The following is a 17,033-nucleotide window of genomic DNA, read 5'->3' on the forward strand; positions in this document are numbered from 1 at the left end:
GGACATTAGGTGACTGCTTTGCGAGGGGTGCAGGATTTGCACATACATACTCAAATGCAGGATCTCAGGGCCTTAGTAGGGAAGCACAAGTCAGTTTCAGTTTTACAGGAATTTGATTATAAACAGGCAAATGTTTTTTCCAGAATTACAAACTGTACTGTGAGAGTTTCATTTTATAATAAATCACAGTAACAACAAATTTTTACTGTGTTTTTGTTTGCTGTAATGCCATGAGCTGAGAATTGAGTTCCTAACAGGTTGTAGGAATTTTCACTATGTGCTGTGAAGTGTTTCTTAAACAGCCTGTACAATTCTTGATAAATCTCCAAGAATATTGAAAGTCACACTGCAGAGATCCAATAACTTCTAGCATCGGGCAATATACGTACAGCATCTAAGATATTTGTGTCATTTTAACGTAGCCTTCAAAATGTAGTGCAGGGGAGTTGAAGAAATGTCAAAGATATTTTGAGATGTAACACTTGGTGTTCTGTGGAAATTCCTAAATGTTCCCAGTAAAAATCCTTTCTTGAGTTGTTTTGAAACCATTTTCTCTTATGATTTTACTCAGTAAGAAATACCTTATACAATTATAAATACACTTATCATTTTAAGACTTAATCGCTAGTACTACATAATACTTTAGTCAGCATTTTCTAGGAGCGGGTTTCTCGAACTACCATACATCAGTACAGTATTTTTATGTGATGCCACAGCAAAACATTGCTTCCTGTCTAACACATTCTATCCCTAATCCCTTCCTGTTTTTCATTTCTCAGGCCTTGTGAATGACAAAGATTCAAAAGATTCTATGACAGAAGGAGAGAATCTGGAGGAAGAGGAAGAGGAGGAGGAAGGTGGAGCAGAGACAGAAGAACAGTCTGGAAATGAAAGTGAAGTAAATGAGCCAGAGGAAGAGGTGATCCCATTCATTTACCTTATTGTGCACTGTCCTTACATAGAAGGAAATAATAGTTAGCACTTTGCAAATCATAAAGGCCTAAACCCTGTGGTGGGCCTGCACAAAGCCTCAAAGTCAGTGAATGCAGCATGGCTGTGCTGTGCACAGGGCTCTAATTGCAGAGAGAATGTTTAGGTGGGACTCTAAACACTATGTGCTGTGGAGTCACCAGTTCTGCTTGTGCTTCATGGAGGGAAAGATTCTACCTCCTTGCTGCTATGGAGAGTCCCTGTACAAAAATCCATTTGCTCAGGTTATCTAAAAAGGGCCCTTAATACTTGGCCCTTAGTAATCTCTCTCAACACCCCGGGAAGGTAGGCAATAATATCTCCATTTTACATATGTGGAGAAGTGAATAAAAAGCATTCAAGAGACTTGCCGAAAGAAATAGTGGCAGAGAGAGGGTTAGAACTCAATACTGTGCTCAGTCCACAGCCCTGTGCTCAGCCCAACAGAGTATGCTACCTTTCGGCATAGCTATTAATTTGTAAACGTAAAGCTATTTTTGTGCCATCTTCTATACCAGTTATTGGAGCAGATGCATTAACTATCATATAAAGCACCAAAACTAAAGGAAACAAGAGGCAACTTGTGCTGTTCATCATTTTTCCTGTGTAATATGGATAATAAGGAGCATTTGGATCACGTCAGTCTTCATTACTACTTCAGACTGCTTCAGTAATCTTTTGAATCAAATTCATATAGCCAATAAAAAAGCAAGTGTGCAATACGCTAACATATGTGATCTTGAAAATTCTAACTTCTGTGGCTTATTGTAGCTCAAAAGTTGGTCTCTCTCACCAAGTTTCTCTCTCTCTTTTTGGTCCAGTAAAAGGTATTACCTCACCCACCTTGTCTATCTAATATCCTGGGACCAGCACAGCTTTAACAACACTGCTTAAAACAGCTTGTCAGTTTAATCTTGGATAAAAAATTAGTCTGGTTTCAGATCAGTTTCAGTGGGGAAAATATAACTTGTTAAATAAAGAGCAAGTTTTGGAAATGAGATGAGGACCCGTGCATAGTGCAGATCAAGGGTTAGTGTGACAGTAAGATGAGTATTCAAAAACTGATCAGTAAATGTTGCTAGATGGCATGGAATTATCATTGAAAGCGGACTATGTTGCATGTTCTGATGAAAGATCAATCAATCGGTTATACAGCATTTCATGGCAGTAAGGAAGGCTGTAAACAGTGAATGCACTTAATGTTTCTCTCATTAAATTATGTTAAAATGTAGCATGTCATTAAAATTTGAACTTTAAATATACTTGTCATGGTATAATCCCCACTCTGAACCTTAGCGTCCAAAAGTTGGGGTACCAGCATGAATTCCTCTAAGCTTAATTACCAGCTTAGAACCTGTAGCGCTGCCACCAACCAGGAATTCCAGTGCCTGGTACACTCTGGTCCCCCCAAAACCTTGCCTGGGGACCCCCAAGACCCAGACCCTCTGGATCTTAACACAAGGAAAGTAAACCCTTTCCCTCACCGTTGCCTCTCCCAGACTTCCCCTCCCTGGGTTACCCTGGAAGATCACTGTGATTCAAACTCCTTGAATCTTAAAACAGAGAGGAAAATCCGCCTTCTCCCCTCCTTCTCTCTCCCCCTCCCAGACTCTCCCTGAGAGAGACAGTAATCCAAACACAGAGAGAAATTAACCTATTTCTCCCCCTTCCCTCCTTTCTCCCCACCAATTCCCTGGTGGATCCAGACCCAGTCCCCTGGGGTCTCACCAGAATAAAAAAAAAAGAAAACAGTCAGGTTCTTAAACAAGAAAAGCTTTTAATTAAAGAAAGAAAAAACAGTAAAAATTATCTTTGTAAATTTAAGATGGAATATGTTACAGGGTCTTTCAGCTATAGACACTGGGAATACCCTCCTAGCCTAAGTATACAAGTGCAAATTAAAATCCTTTCAGCAAAATACAAATTTGAACTCCTCCCAGCCAAATACACATTTGCAAATAAAGAAAACAAACGTAAGCTTAGGTCGCCTTATCTATCTAGTACTCACTGTTCTGATCTTATAAGATCCTGTATCGGAGAGATTGGAGAGAAACCTGGTTGCACGTCCGGTCCCTCTGAGAACCCAGAGTGAACAGCAACCAAAATCTAACAGCACACAAAATCTTCCCTCCCTCAAGATTTGAAAGTATGCTGTCTCCTGATTGGTCCTCTGGTCAGGTGACAGCTAGGCTCACTGATTTTGTTAACCCTTTACAGGCAAAAGAGATATAAAGTACTTCTGTTCTATTAACTCCTACTATCTGTTTATGACAATACTATTTCAGGAGTGCTCAGACAACGACGATGAGGAAGGTGAGGAAGAAGAAGAAGAGAATACTGATTACCTCACAGACTCCAATAAGGAGAATGAAACTGATGAAGAGAACCCAGTATGTGTCACTGCTTTTGAATAATGAGACCGGTTTTACATGCTCAGTTTTCTTGACTGAATATTTTTAGCAGATAATACTCATTAGAGATTAGGGAACATACACTAAAAAATATTCACAAATGTCCTTTCAAACAAAAACCAAGTTTACTTTGACATTTTCAACCCCTTAATGTTTGATTTTCACAGACATTCGTACAAACACTTTTGCTTACAAGACTCTTGTAGGAAAGTGAAAGTGTCACAAGTAGTCATGAACATGTTCATTCACATTGGAAGAGATTGCATAGCCATTGTGAAAACACTGAGTGGACTGCTAAAAAACAAACAAACAAAAAACAAAAATAAAGGAGCAGGGGGGAGTTTGACATGCTATGAGGTAACGATATTTCCAGCAAATTAACGTGGGTAAAGTAGATTCTTATTTGAGTCATAGAATTGTAATAAGGAAGCAGGACAAACAAACAAAAGCAGCAGTGAAGAAATGATGGGGGTGTTTTGTTATCTCACCATCAAAAGCAACCACATCAAACCCAGTCATCCATCTGGGTGCCTGGGAGTATGGTCTAATGATAAGATAGTGAATGATCACCCCAAATGTTACCACAGATGTGCTGTGGTAACATCTGAGAAAGTAGCATATTGAGGTGTTTGCTGTGTTATATTCTGATTGCCTTCACTCAAATCAAAAAGACCCACCAAATGAGTCACTTGGATCATGGAAACAAGCAGCACCATTGCCAGGGGCGGAAATAGTTGTGATGGAGAATGAGGGCCTATATATACAGCCTTTGATGCCACTGTCTCTTGGGTGATGGCATTTGCTTAGTATTACTCAGCTGTTCTGACGTTAATGAAATGGAGCCTTTAGCCCAGAGAGGGCACCCAAGAGGTCATTCAGCTATTGGAGAATGGAAAGGAGGATGTTACGCAAGAGATTCAGGAGAGACTGCTGAGGTTGTTGGTCTTGAAACATTCTTCTGCAGCCTCACTAGATGGTGGTGCAGAGGCAGGACCAATTGGCCCCCCTGTGAACTGAGTGTCTTGTTAATATTGTTAGGTCTACCGTTGTTCCACTTAAAAGAATAAAAATTATCATAGACTAAAATGTGTTCTCACAGAACCATATGCCAAACAACCACAAACCCTCTCTGTAGATAACTAACTAGGTTCATTGCATCAGTGTGCCCTTACATCAGCTGTCCCATGAATGGATGATGCTTACTATTATAGTAGCACTGCTTTCTGTGTGTGCTTTACAAATATTTAAGGGCAGTCCCCTCTGAACAAGCATTCCCCCAATCTTAGAAATATAGCCAAATCAATCAGTTGCAGTTGCAGATGGGGAGAGAATATTATTTTTCTGTATATTGTAGGCATGATGTCTAAAATAAAAACAATCAATGTGCCGACTGTATTGCAACGTATTGCAGATCATCACAGTTTTAGACAGTGATCAACATTAGTAACATTAGAGCAGTAAACACCAAAATTCCTAAACTGGGCAAATCCATTTTAACATTTTTTTTCCTTCAACAATTTTTTTTTAAACTACTCCCATGACAAATTTTGTCAGAGATACAAGCAGAGTAATTTTCTTAATTCAGATCCATCCTGAATTTGACTATTGCTGAAATTAATGTAACAGAACTATTTGTCTCTGTACTAGGAAGTAATGATTAAAGGAGGAGGACTTAAACATGTTCCTTGTGTGGAGGATGCGGACTCATTCAGGCATGGATAAAATGATGCTAGAGAATCTTCAGGTATTAGTCCTTGTATTGTCTTGGATTAAATAAAGCACCTTTACTGCACTAGTTGATTCGAAATAAGGGGTTAACGTGGAGCTGCTTGATCATGGATGTGGGTTTGTTTTCATACTCTTTTTGGCTGCCTTCCTCCAGTGCTAGGCTTTCTAATTCTGCACAACTGCTATGAGGCCTTTTTGAGATACCAGGACTTCTGCTCACCTTCCTGGATAGGGGCCTTTTGAGGTGGGAAGAACAGTCATGAAAATCAGTCTTGGATGCTGAGGTGGTTTTGGCTCAATCCTGTGCTTTCACAAAAGCTCTCTTTCCCCCCTTAATCTTTACTCCCTCTCCTGTCATTACAAATGTCCCTGCAGCTCTGAATGCTAAATGGAGCTCTGTTAATCCTGTGCTTTATTGACCAGCAGGTGTGCTTTTGAGATACACCCATCCTGCCAGCTCAGGAAGGGAGAGAGAATCCAAGATTGAGTCTTGGGTCTTGCTGTTGATAATATCCTGATTCTTAATTGTGAAGTTTAGATAAAAGGCAATATTAAATTGCTTCTGCTCTTCCAGTAATACTGCCAGACACCACATAGATGAATTGGCCTTTGGATGGTGCCATCCTAATGACTGAAAAGATACCACAAAGACATTCTTCATGTCTTCTTGATGAGCCTACTGATGTTGCTGGAGTGGCGGAAGTTATAGTTTTTACTCGTTTCTTTGAATGCTAGTGATATTTCGAGGAGGTATATTATTATACAGACTAATTCAAACATGCGGCTAGGGAGTAAGTGTTCACTCTTGTAACATCCAGTGAGACATAATTAATTCTTTGCTGATGGTGCATCTTCTAAAACAGGCATCGTAAGTGGCCTTTTAACAAGAGTCAGATCTGTTCACCCGCTTTGGTAAAGTAGATTCAATACAAAAAATGTTTCCTGAACTTAAGCAGCCTGTCAAATGCTGTAAACTGCTGAATTATATTGTGTATTATTAGAACACTCAATCTCCAGCTACTTTCAATATGGCTTGTGACTGGAGATGTGTTCTACGTGCAAATAGATCCTTTTTCTTTCTTATGTAAATTCATATCAAGAGGAAAAGTTTTGAGCTGGGTTATTTTTTAAAGCTCAGAAATGCGGGTATTGTATTTCTGGAAGGTGACATGCAGGAAATGTTTCCAGTCCCGCAGTGGCTGTTTAATGTGGCATACCTAATGATGTGTTTGATCAATTAACTATGTTGACTCTGTTAGTCGAGGGATGCAATACAAACATTTTTAAAATTACAGATAAGGCAGTGGCCATTTTTGAGAAACAGAGGCTGGCCAGGGGGACAGAATAGAAAATAACGCCTCACTTGAATTTCTTAGTGACTTCTGTGGAAGGATGGAAGTTTCCGAGGACACTGTGGAAGGAGCAGTTAGTGATGTATAGGAACTCTATAAAATGAGCTCAAGTACTGTTTCAAGTATCAGTGATTAAGGAATGGACCAGTAGTCTGGCTGGAGGAGAATTGCTTTTAATAAGCCGCTGTAAATTGTTTTCTTTTGCCCAATAAATATATGGAAATGCTAATTGATTCTTTCAACTGACTGCCTCAATAAAGATGAAGCCTATGACACAGACACTCTGCCATTTTTGGCTTTATGCATCATGGTGATTGTCCATTACATAGGATGTTAGCATTGTAAATGTTGCTACTATTTGAATGTACATAGCATATCAATGGCTAAATAAAAACAAAACAGAGACATCTGGAGAATATTTGTACTCTGTTGCAAGCACTGCATCAATAATAGAGTAAATGGAATATTACAAAAAATCTGAATCCAGAATTACTGATCTTAATATTATATCCAATTTTAGTTGAATTGTTTCTTTAATTTTAAAGCTCATTCACAAATCCCTTTTAAAATTGAGTATATTTTCTCATTGTCGTTTTCTAAAATAGCATTCTGCAATGTTCTCAATACTTCGTAATGAATAGAAGAGGGTAAGAAATGTAGGAACTTGAAAGGAAACAAAATAAATTTTAATGAGACTGAACATGTGTATAGCTCTTATTTTAGAAGGTAATTGACATTTTTTATGAAAAATGAATTGTGAAAACAACAAAGCTTTCATATTTTCAGCATTTGATTGCCTAGAGCATTTTGCATCCCCTTTCTCTTTAGCAACGGAGTGGAGAATCTGTTAAAGTACATCAGCTGGATGTTGCTATTCCTCTGCATCTCAAGAGTCAACTAAAGAAGGGTCCACCCTTGGGCGGTGGGGAAGGAGAATCAGAGTCGGGAGACACAATGCCATTTGTCATGTTAACTCGAAAAGGCAACAAACAACAGGTAAGGGGTTATCTGGATGTAAGTAAACATTTTCCTTTGTCACACACAGAGTGTGATTTCTTCATCTTTATTTCTTAGAATGGGATACAGTCCTCTGTTCTGTTGATGGGCACTCCCTGGAATTCTGAATTCCTTACTAGAGTCATGTAGAGGACCACTTTATACCGTTATTTGTTTTTTATATTAAGTTCTCTAATTAGACCAAGAGAGCTGCTGAGCAATGTTTGTTATGTCTTCCAAAGTACAGGAGCAGTTTAACTGGCAGCGGGAATTTGAATCCATGCGTTATAAGATGCCACTGGAACTTGGAAAGCCAGCATGATTAACACCAGCAATAGGAGTAACTATACTCCAGGGAGTGTCACAGATCTCGTTGAACTCCCACTCTTGCACACTCAACAGATGTGATGAGATCCACTCATAAGCCCAGGTGCTTTAAGCCTCCAGAATCTAAACGTAAGTCCAGGCACTGCCCTAACTTGGCATTTCTGAGCATGCTTTCAAGGTGTAAATCCTCTGTCTAACACCCCCTTCTGAGAGCTGAGACACTGCAGTTCAACTGTGTAATCACTGGGGACCAGTGCTGACCTTTTAAGCTCCCCAGGAGCTTAAACATGTCCTCTCCCAGAATTCCAGCCATGTGGGCACTTTTACTGTTTTCTTCTTCAGGGCCATGTTGATAGTATAAGCCAAAAGACATGGCACAAGATTCTAAGGTGCCATTACTCTTTTTTTTAATAGTACAAGAAACACAAAATACTAAATCACCTATGTGCACTTCTTTGAATAATGTCACTATGGCTGCTCCACTTGTGGGTGCGCCATGCATCCCGTGCACCTTCAATCAGAGATTTTCTTCAGCTGTAGGTATGCACCCTAGGTATCCTCATGCCACATACCAACGATGTATAGGGCTATGGCAGACCAAACCCCACCCTCCATTTCTCTCGACTTCCTTGGCGTAAAGTGGAGTAATTAGTGGTGGCCACTTGTGCAACCATTTACCTCACTTGTCTTGGTAGGCAGTTTACCTATATTAGTTTGGGTTTTATATTTTAGTTTTATTGGGTTTTTTTTTCTAAACCTTAGGCTGTTTTCTCCTTCCCCACACTCCTTTCAGGTGAGAACCCACTTTCTCTGAAGGAGCTTTCTTTTCCTTTTCCTTTGGGATTACCTATAGAATTCAGACATTGCCTCACTTGCCACGAGTCCTTTCCAGTAGTGATGGCTTCTCGCACTGTATCCACTATTTAGGGAGTACTGAATGCAATCGAAGTGTAAGGTTTGCTCAGGTTTCAAGAGATGTTTCAGGAAAGACAGGGAGATGAACATTTTGTCTCCTCATGATGGAATGCTCTCTCCATCCTACACTCATAATAGCGATCCTCTATCCCCCGACCCTTCAACAGCAGTTTTGAAGTGACCACGGTCCCCCACCAACCTCTGCACCTTTATTACCTTCCAGACCTGTGGGGGAGAGAGATGCAGTGCTGACAGTGTGAAGTCTCCAGTCAAAAGGCTATCTAAATGTCCTCAAAAAGAACCTGGCCTAAGAGACCTGCTGTACCAAAAACCTCCAAATGAAGGTTCCAAGTGGTCTCAGTACGAGGGTCCCTCTACTCTGCAATTCTCAAGTACCCTCTAAAACCCACAGTACCCATCACGTGGTACCAAAACATACCTTGACTATAACTGAAGCATGATTGAGGTGTCTGAGACTCTAAAATTCTATGCTGAGGAAGTGGTAATATCTGAGACCTGTTACCAGATTTGCCCCATTACTTGGGTACGCTCATTATTACGGTTACTCTTTGGGGACGGTTCTGTAATTCTATTAATGTACTGCTTTTGTCACTTGTGTTTTCATATGGAGGTCCACTTTTCCCTTCTGCAAGTCCCCTCCCAATGGAGCTATCCTGCAAGACCTAGGTTCCCCAGGACTGATTTCCTCCAGAACCAGACACGCTCACACTCTAAGCACTTTCACACTGACCCCTTAAATGTCCCTGGACTCAGGGGGCTGGGTCACGCAGCACTTTCTAGCTGCCACCCTTATATGCCACAGGTACCGCATCGGAATTGAGTAAGCCTGAGCAGGCTGGGTCGAACAGCACTTTCAGGCTGCCACCCTTATATGCCCCCAGACTCGGTGGACTGGGTCAAACAGCACTTCCAAGCTGTCACCCTCGTACGTCACAGGTTCAGCACATCTCTATCCCCACTTTTACGTTACAATTGTACTGGTAGTAACCCACTTGATGAGCAAACCCCACAGTATTTTTGGGCCCCACACAGATCTTTAGCTTAGGTAAGAGGAGTGTTCCTGCAGAGTAAATGGGGAAGCTACAAACACAAAAAAGTAAAGTTCAGAGAGAGAGAGAGAGAGAGAGAGAGAGAGGGAAGCAACTAGCTTAACCATAAAAGATATTTATTGAATAATAGTGATAACTACGCAAGGAAAACCTAAACCAACATAACATTTACATTAAGATTACAAAAGTGATATATAGAAAACAAGTAAGGGTTAGAAAGTTATACCTGAGTTAGAAAAGAAACAAAGAAAGAGAGAGAGCTGGCATCTCACCCATTCTCTGAAGCTTGCATTGTTTGGGGTCTCAAGTGATGATGGTAGCTCGGGGTCCTGAGTGTTGGAGACAGGCAGAGCCCCGGCATGATCAGTCAGGAGAAGATGAAATCCCAGTGGAACTGATGCAGAGTTTGGATCCATGCATCAGAACAGTTACTGGAGTGTGGGTAGGTTTGTTTTTTTTTGTAGGGAAACAGTGGTTCAAGGGAGAACACTAGATTTGTTTATGGGTAAACTGACTCAAGGATTTTCCTTAGGCTAGACAATACTAGCATAGACAATACTCCTAGCTATGCGTGGTGTTTCTTCCAAGGAGCTCACAATGCAATTAGGCTGCTTCAGTATTTTGGATATCAATGAAAGATTCATTATCAGACCAATTCATTATTGGTCTGATAACTATGAGCTGGGTGTGTGCAGGTGTAGGTTCATTAACATCTGGAGCAGAGATTCCTCATGATGCACTGCTTCCCTGCTTTTCTGGTCCCAGAGTTCAGTGTGGTTCTTGCCTTGGAATCTCTGTTCTCATTCTGTATGATAATGGAGATGCCTCCCTGTCCCGTCTTTTATGCAGATGAGGCTAGGGGAGTTGCCTTAATTCTGTCACCCTTGTCAGGAGGGGTTTAGGTGCGTCTCCCACCACCGCTCAATGCTCTCTGCAAGTCTTTTCTCTGATCGGTTTTGGTTCAAGCAGAGGCGGGTAGGGGGATGTCCTCTCATGAGTCAGACAGGCTGGATATTGTGCCCTGGGGTTCCACAAGAACACATAGCTGACTGGTATCAGATCTCTACTGCTGCTTCGGTACCCAGGTCAGTCGTTCAGCTGACATTAGTGCACTCTGCACCACAGCCTCCTGCATCTGAGGCTCGTCTAGTTTCTGCACAGATTCACTCAGTACAGAAGCAGTTTTGATTCTCCAGAAGCTTATTCATCTCTGATGAACCTGAGTGCCCTCTTGTTGAGTTCAGCAAGACTTCCAGTATCACAGCCAGAATTATCTCCAGTACATTATCAATAACCACTGGTTATTGATATCTATCATTCAATCAACGATTGATACAAGTTAATATCAATAACAGTTGCTCGTGGTTTTCTATTACCCATGTGGACAGACAGACGCTTCCTAGTACTCCACCATTGTCTGCCCTTATTCTGGACTACACAGAAGACAGCTCTTCTGACTCCCAAATTTCCATACAAGGCTCCTTTGATTATCAACCCAGGTCTAATTCCCGTGAATCTGTCTTCTTGAGGAACACTTCAAAACACAGGCAGTCTCAAACTGTTCATCTTTCTTGGTATCTCTGGTCCTCCCCAGTGTCCATATTGAGATCCTGAGCAGCCTATGCCAGCAGTTCTCCAAGGCACTGAACCCTCAGAATCCCACAGACAGCGCTCTCCTTCCCCCCCCATCAGTCCCAGTCATGAGAAGAATTGCTGAAAGAACAAGAAAAAAGAGCGATGAGGAGGTTACCCCTCATTAATATTTCTTCATTCTCTCAGATGAGGCTGTTACCTCTCCTCCATACTATAGATGATTTAAAAGTTTCAGAACTTGATGAAGAGAGTGACTGATACTCTGCAATACTATTAGAAGAATCCAGGAGACCCACAAAGGCTTTTGGTTAGTCTTCATACACAAAATTCTACATAAGTGGCTTTGCCTACAAATGAGGCATTATTGGAGTTTCGAAGACAATTTAGCAACCTTGGCCACTGCTCCTCTGATCCTCTAAGAGAGCAGATGAGAAATACCTGTGTTCTAGCTAAGCATTCAGAGTTTTTGTTGTCACACCTTGCCCCCTTTCTTTGGTTATAGATGTGGTGAATGAATGCAACAGGCAACATCTGTTGAGAACTGCCCCACATAACAAAGACTAAAAGCGCTTGGACGTTTTTGGTCACAAGAGCTACTCCTCTGCTACTCGAAATTCCAAACTACCAGGGGATTCCTGCTAAATACAGCCATGTCTCCTGTAGCAAATTTAATTATTTTATTGAACATCTCCACAGGAACAAAGGGAACATTTTCAATCCATCGTTATTGAAGGACAGTTCTTTATAAGAAACAACTTTGCTAGCCTCTCTTGACACATTTGATACAGCAGCTTGCTTCATCTCCACAGCAGCTGTCATGCATCGGCCTCATGGTTGTAATCCTCAGGAACTGAGAAGTTGAAAACATGGTAGAAGATCTTCCCTTTGGACTTCTGTGGACTCATCGAACAACTGACAGTCCTTATGTTCTCTCAGGAATTCAAGGTGAGCCTCTGCCCACTGTGGATTTTTACGTTAGCAAATAAGAAAAGATTCGGTAGGTCACAGACATCCCAGAGACCTTGTCTGTTGGTTTTTACCTATAACAGATCATCAGACCCTCCTCGAAAAGAAACCTAGGTTCCAGACAACTTAACTGTTCTTATCAGCCAAGCGTTCGTTTTGACACCTTGGTCAAGGGTCACGAACATTTCCACATTCTTGATCTGATGCTGCAGCATCTACCCACATCCTCTCCCACCTTTTGTAGGTCCTCTCTCCCATTTCTGCACCTCATGAGCAGATTGCTTCCACGGATGGGGTTGTGGAGGTTCTAACATCAGAATACTCAATTCATTTTTCTGTCCTGTCCCTTTTCAGAGATCCATCTCACAAGCTTCTCCTGAGGCAAGAGGTTCTGTGCTTCTCACAAAGGAATTGTGGAACTAGTTCTCACACAGTATGGAGGGAAGGATTTTATTCCAAATGCTTCCTCGTTCCAGAAAGAGGGCACATGAACACCAATCTAGATCTCACGATTCTCGAGATCTTGGTCAAAGTAGAAAGTTCAGAATGATGATTACACGTCTCCTCAGGCAGGTATCAGAATTTGCCGTACTCTTTACGATTCTGGTTTTGCTCTTCAAGCACAGTTTTGATTCTCAGCACCTTTTAACCGTGCTTGTTTCCCCTTAGATTCTTTTACATGGGAGGGGGAAACATTTTCCATTCTGTTCAAAATAGAGAATATCTTCTTAATCACTCTGGAAGGAAGGAAGGGAGAAAGAGAGAGAGATCGACCACCTCTGCAGAATTTCCTGAAAACAGACTTTCTGTTTCAGATGAAGTTGCTGTGTTTGCTATTTTAGGTTTTTGAAAGAGCTGCTAGTCTAGCTGAATTTGTTCAACTCAGAAATCAGTGATTTTCTAAAAGGTTTCTTTTTTATTCAGTTTGAGCCAAGTATAGAGGAAAATTCTGCTGTGAGTTTTTAAAAGCACTGAAAATGGAAACTCTCTCTTTTATAAAACAAAAACCCCAATTCTTCCTTGATGCTGGCGGCATTTAGGTTTTGGTGCCATTTTCCTCTGAGCATCCCAAGTCATGTAGTTGTCCTTGCCCAATGATCTGGTTACTCTGGCTTGGTCTACACTACGCATTTAAACCAATTTTAGCAGCGTTAAACCGATTTAACGCTGTGCCCGTCCACAGTACGAGGCCCTTTATATCGATATAAAGGGCTCTTTAAACCGATTTCTGTACTCCTCCCCGACGAGAGGAGTAGCGCTAAAATCAGTGTTACCATATCGGATTAGGGTTAGTGTGGCCGCAAATCGACGGTATTGGCCTCCGGGCGGTATCCCACAGTGCACAATTGTGACCGCTCTGGACAGCAATCTGAACTCGGATGCAGTGGCCAGGTAAACAGGAAAAGCCCCATAAAATTTTGATTTTCATTTCCTGTTTGCCCAACGTGGAGCTCTGATCAGCACGGGTGGCAATGCAGTCCCAAATCCAAAAAGAGCTCCAGCATGGACCGTACAGGAGATACTGGATCTGATCGCTGTATGGGGAAACAAATCTTTTCTATCAGAGCTCCGTTACAGAAGACGAAATGCCAAAGCATTTGAAAAAAAATCTACAGGCTACACAGTGCCGCGTGACAAGCATAACGGGAAGCCAGAGACTCAAATGGACACTCATGGAGGGAGAGAGGGGGTACTGAGGACTCCAGCTATCCCACAGTCCCCAGCAGTCTCCAAAAAGTATTTGAATTCTTGGCTGAGCTCCCAGTGCCTGTCGGTTCAAACACATTGTCCGGCGTGGTTCAGGGAATAGCTCGTCAATTTACTACCCCCCCCACACACACACACGTGAAAGAAAAGGGAAAGAAATCGTTTCTTGACTTCTTTCTGTGTCACCCTATGTCTACTGAATGCTGCTGGTAGATGTGATGCTGCAGCAGTGAAGAGCAGTATCCACTCCTCTCCCCTTCCCCGTGGCAGACGGTGCAGTAGGACTGGTAACCGTTCTTATTATCAACCCGTGAGTGCTCCTGGCTGGCTTCAGGTGAGACTGGCCGGGGGCATCTGGGTGAAAATAGGAATGATTCTCGGTCATTCCCAGTAGATGGTACAGAACGGCTGGTAACCGTCCTCATCATAGCAACTGGGGGCTGAGCTCCATCAGCCCTCTCCCTTTCCTGTGTAAAGAAAAGATTCTGTCCTGCCTGGACTATCATAGCACCGGGAGGCTGCCTCCCCCTCATTTTATCTCACTAACAAGTCATTGTTTCTTATTCCTGCATTCTTTATTACTTCATCACACAAATGGGGGAGACACTGCCACGGTAGCCCAAGAAGGTTGGGGGAGGAGGGAAGCAATGGGTGGGGTTGTTGCAGGGGCACCCCCCGTGAATGGCATGTAGCTCATCATTTCTGCGGGATCTGACATGGAGCAGCTGTGCTCTCTAGTACACTTGCCCCATATTCTAGACAGGGCTGACTCTATTTTTAGAAACCATAAAGGAGGGATTGACTCGGGGAGTCATTCCCAGTTTTGCCTTTGCGCCCCCGGCTGATCTCAGCCAGGGGCACCCATGATAGCAGCAGACAGTACAGAAGGACAGATAACCGTCATCTCATTGCCAATTTACACCGGCAGCAGATGGTACAGAACGACTGATAACAGTCTCTATCATGCAAAAGCAAATGAATGCTGCTGTGTAGCGCTGGAGTATCGCCTCTGTCCGCGGCATCCAGTACGCATACAGTGACTGTAAAAAAAAAAAAAAAAAAGCTGAATGGGCTCCATGGTTCCCATGCTATGGCGTCTGCCAGGGCAATCCAGGGAAAAAGGGTGCGAAATAATTGTCTGCCGTTGCTTTCCCGGAGGAAGGAATGAGTGACGACATTTACCCAGAACCACCCACGACAATGATTTTTGCCACATCAGCCACTCAGCTCTCAACCCAGAATTCTAAGGGGCGAAGGAGACTGCGGGAACTACGGGATAGCTACGGAATAGCTACCCACAGTGCAACGCTCCGGAAATGGACGCTAGCCTCGGACCATGGATGCACACCGCCGAATTAATGTGCTTAGTGTGGCCGCGTGCACTCAACTTTCTACAATCTGTTCTATAAAACCGGTTTATGTAAAATCGGAATAATCCCGTAGTATAGATGTACCCTTAGATATATAATGCATGTGTTTGAGCGTTTCTAGATAAGTAATACATAACAATGCACTAAAAAATGCCTAGTATTTACTGAAGATGCTTTTCTTATACAGGTATGTCATGGCTTTTTAAAAATATCTTTTACATTTTGGGGGGCATCTAGTAATGGTGAAAATGAGTGATAGTAATGGCTGGAACCAGGCAGACAAAGGAGGTACTGTGCAATCTGCTTTCCAATCCACCAAAGTCCTCATCTTTAATGCCTCTGGATCTTTGACTAAGCCAAGACACCCAGCCACGCCAAACTTCTGTGGTTTTGTGACTTGGTTAAATTACTGCTAAGGTACTAAGATGAGACCACTGACTTAATTTTCACTTTGAACTGGGTTTGAATCTGGTTCTACAGAAATGGCAAGTCTTTGTTTCCTCTTATTAGCATCACATTAGTTTCTACTTAGTTAGCAGTACTAAACTGTGGTAATTAATTATACAATATATATATACACACATTGTTAATCATGTTCTAGTGTACTGTAGAGCAGTGGTTCCCTCTGATTCCACTCAGCAGCAAAGTCCTAGAGAAAATCAAGAGAGACAAGGCTCACGTTATCATGATCATCCCGGTGTGTCTGCCAGCACTGGTTCGGAACACTATCAAGTCTGTCGGGGATCCCTCAGTGGCCCCTGCTGAATTGACTGGACCTGCTGTCACAGGATCATGGTCGACTCTTGCACCCCAACCCTGTGTCCCTCTACCTTACGGTGTGGATGTTGCGTGGCTGAACCCTGAGTAATGGACCTGTTCGGAAGGGATCTAAAAGGTACTCCTCGAGAGTAGAAAGCCCTTAACTAGACTGACTTACCTGGCAAAGTGGACGAGATTCTCCTGCTGGGCGGCCAAACGGGGCATCTCCCCTTCACATTCTTGGGTGCAGTCGATCTTGGACTGCCTGCTTCATTTGAGGAACCAGAACCTGGCACACTCCTCTATCAGGATGCATTTGGCGGCCATTTCTGTCTTTCATCCATTAATCCAGGGGCAGACGGTGTTCTCTCCTGACATGACAGTCGGGTTCCTTAGAGGTCTTGAGAGATTTTTTTCCACAAGTTCAGTCCCCAGTGCCTTAGTGGGATCTCATCTTGGCTCTGTCCAGGCTCATGGGCCCACCCTTTGAGCCTTTAACCTTGTGCTTCCTGTCTCACCTATCATGGAAGGTTGCTTTCCTGGTGGTGGTGGTAACGTCAGTGAAGCGAGTCTCCGAGCTGTGAGCCCTGACCTCAAAACCACGGTACACGGTCTTCTATGAGGACATGGTCCAGCTCCGACCCCACTTGACCTTCCTTCCCAGGGTAGTGTCTACTTTCCACATGAGCCAGAACATCTTCCTTTCAGTCTTCTGCCCTGAGCCCCAGGAGACTAGTGAAGAGAGGCACCTTCACGCTTTGGACATAAGAAGGGTCCTGGCTTTCTACCTAGATCGGGCAAAGCCTTTCCATAAGTCGATTTAGCTTTTCATCTCTGCAGCTGATAGAATAAAGGGCCTCCTGGTGTCCA

The 17,033-nt window shown here is 42.7% G+C and overlaps 1 protein-coding gene across 1 annotated transcript in view; it reads left to right on the forward strand.

Moving 5' to 3' along the window:
• Positions 1 to 17,033, forward strand: part of UPF2 (UPF2 regulator of nonsense mediated mRNA decay) — a 126,627-nt gene that overhangs the window by 91,194 nt on the left and 18,400 nt on the right. The window contains 5 exon segments of the mRNA XM_030568767.1: positions 780 to 919; positions 3,255 to 3,359; positions 5,028 to 5,092; positions 5,094 to 5,124; positions 7,289 to 7,456. Coding sequence (XP_030424627.1) covers positions 780 to 919; positions 3,255 to 3,359; positions 5,028 to 5,092; positions 5,094 to 5,124; positions 7,289 to 7,456 — 509 coding nt within the window.

This window comes from Gopherus evgoodei, chromosome 1, assembly GCF_007399415.2.
Source record: "Gopherus evgoodei ecotype Sinaloan lineage chromosome 1, rGopEvg1_v1.p, whole genome shotgun sequence".
In the NCBI taxonomy this organism is placed as follows: Eukaryota; Metazoa; Chordata; order Testudines; family Testudinidae; genus Gopherus; species Gopherus evgoodei.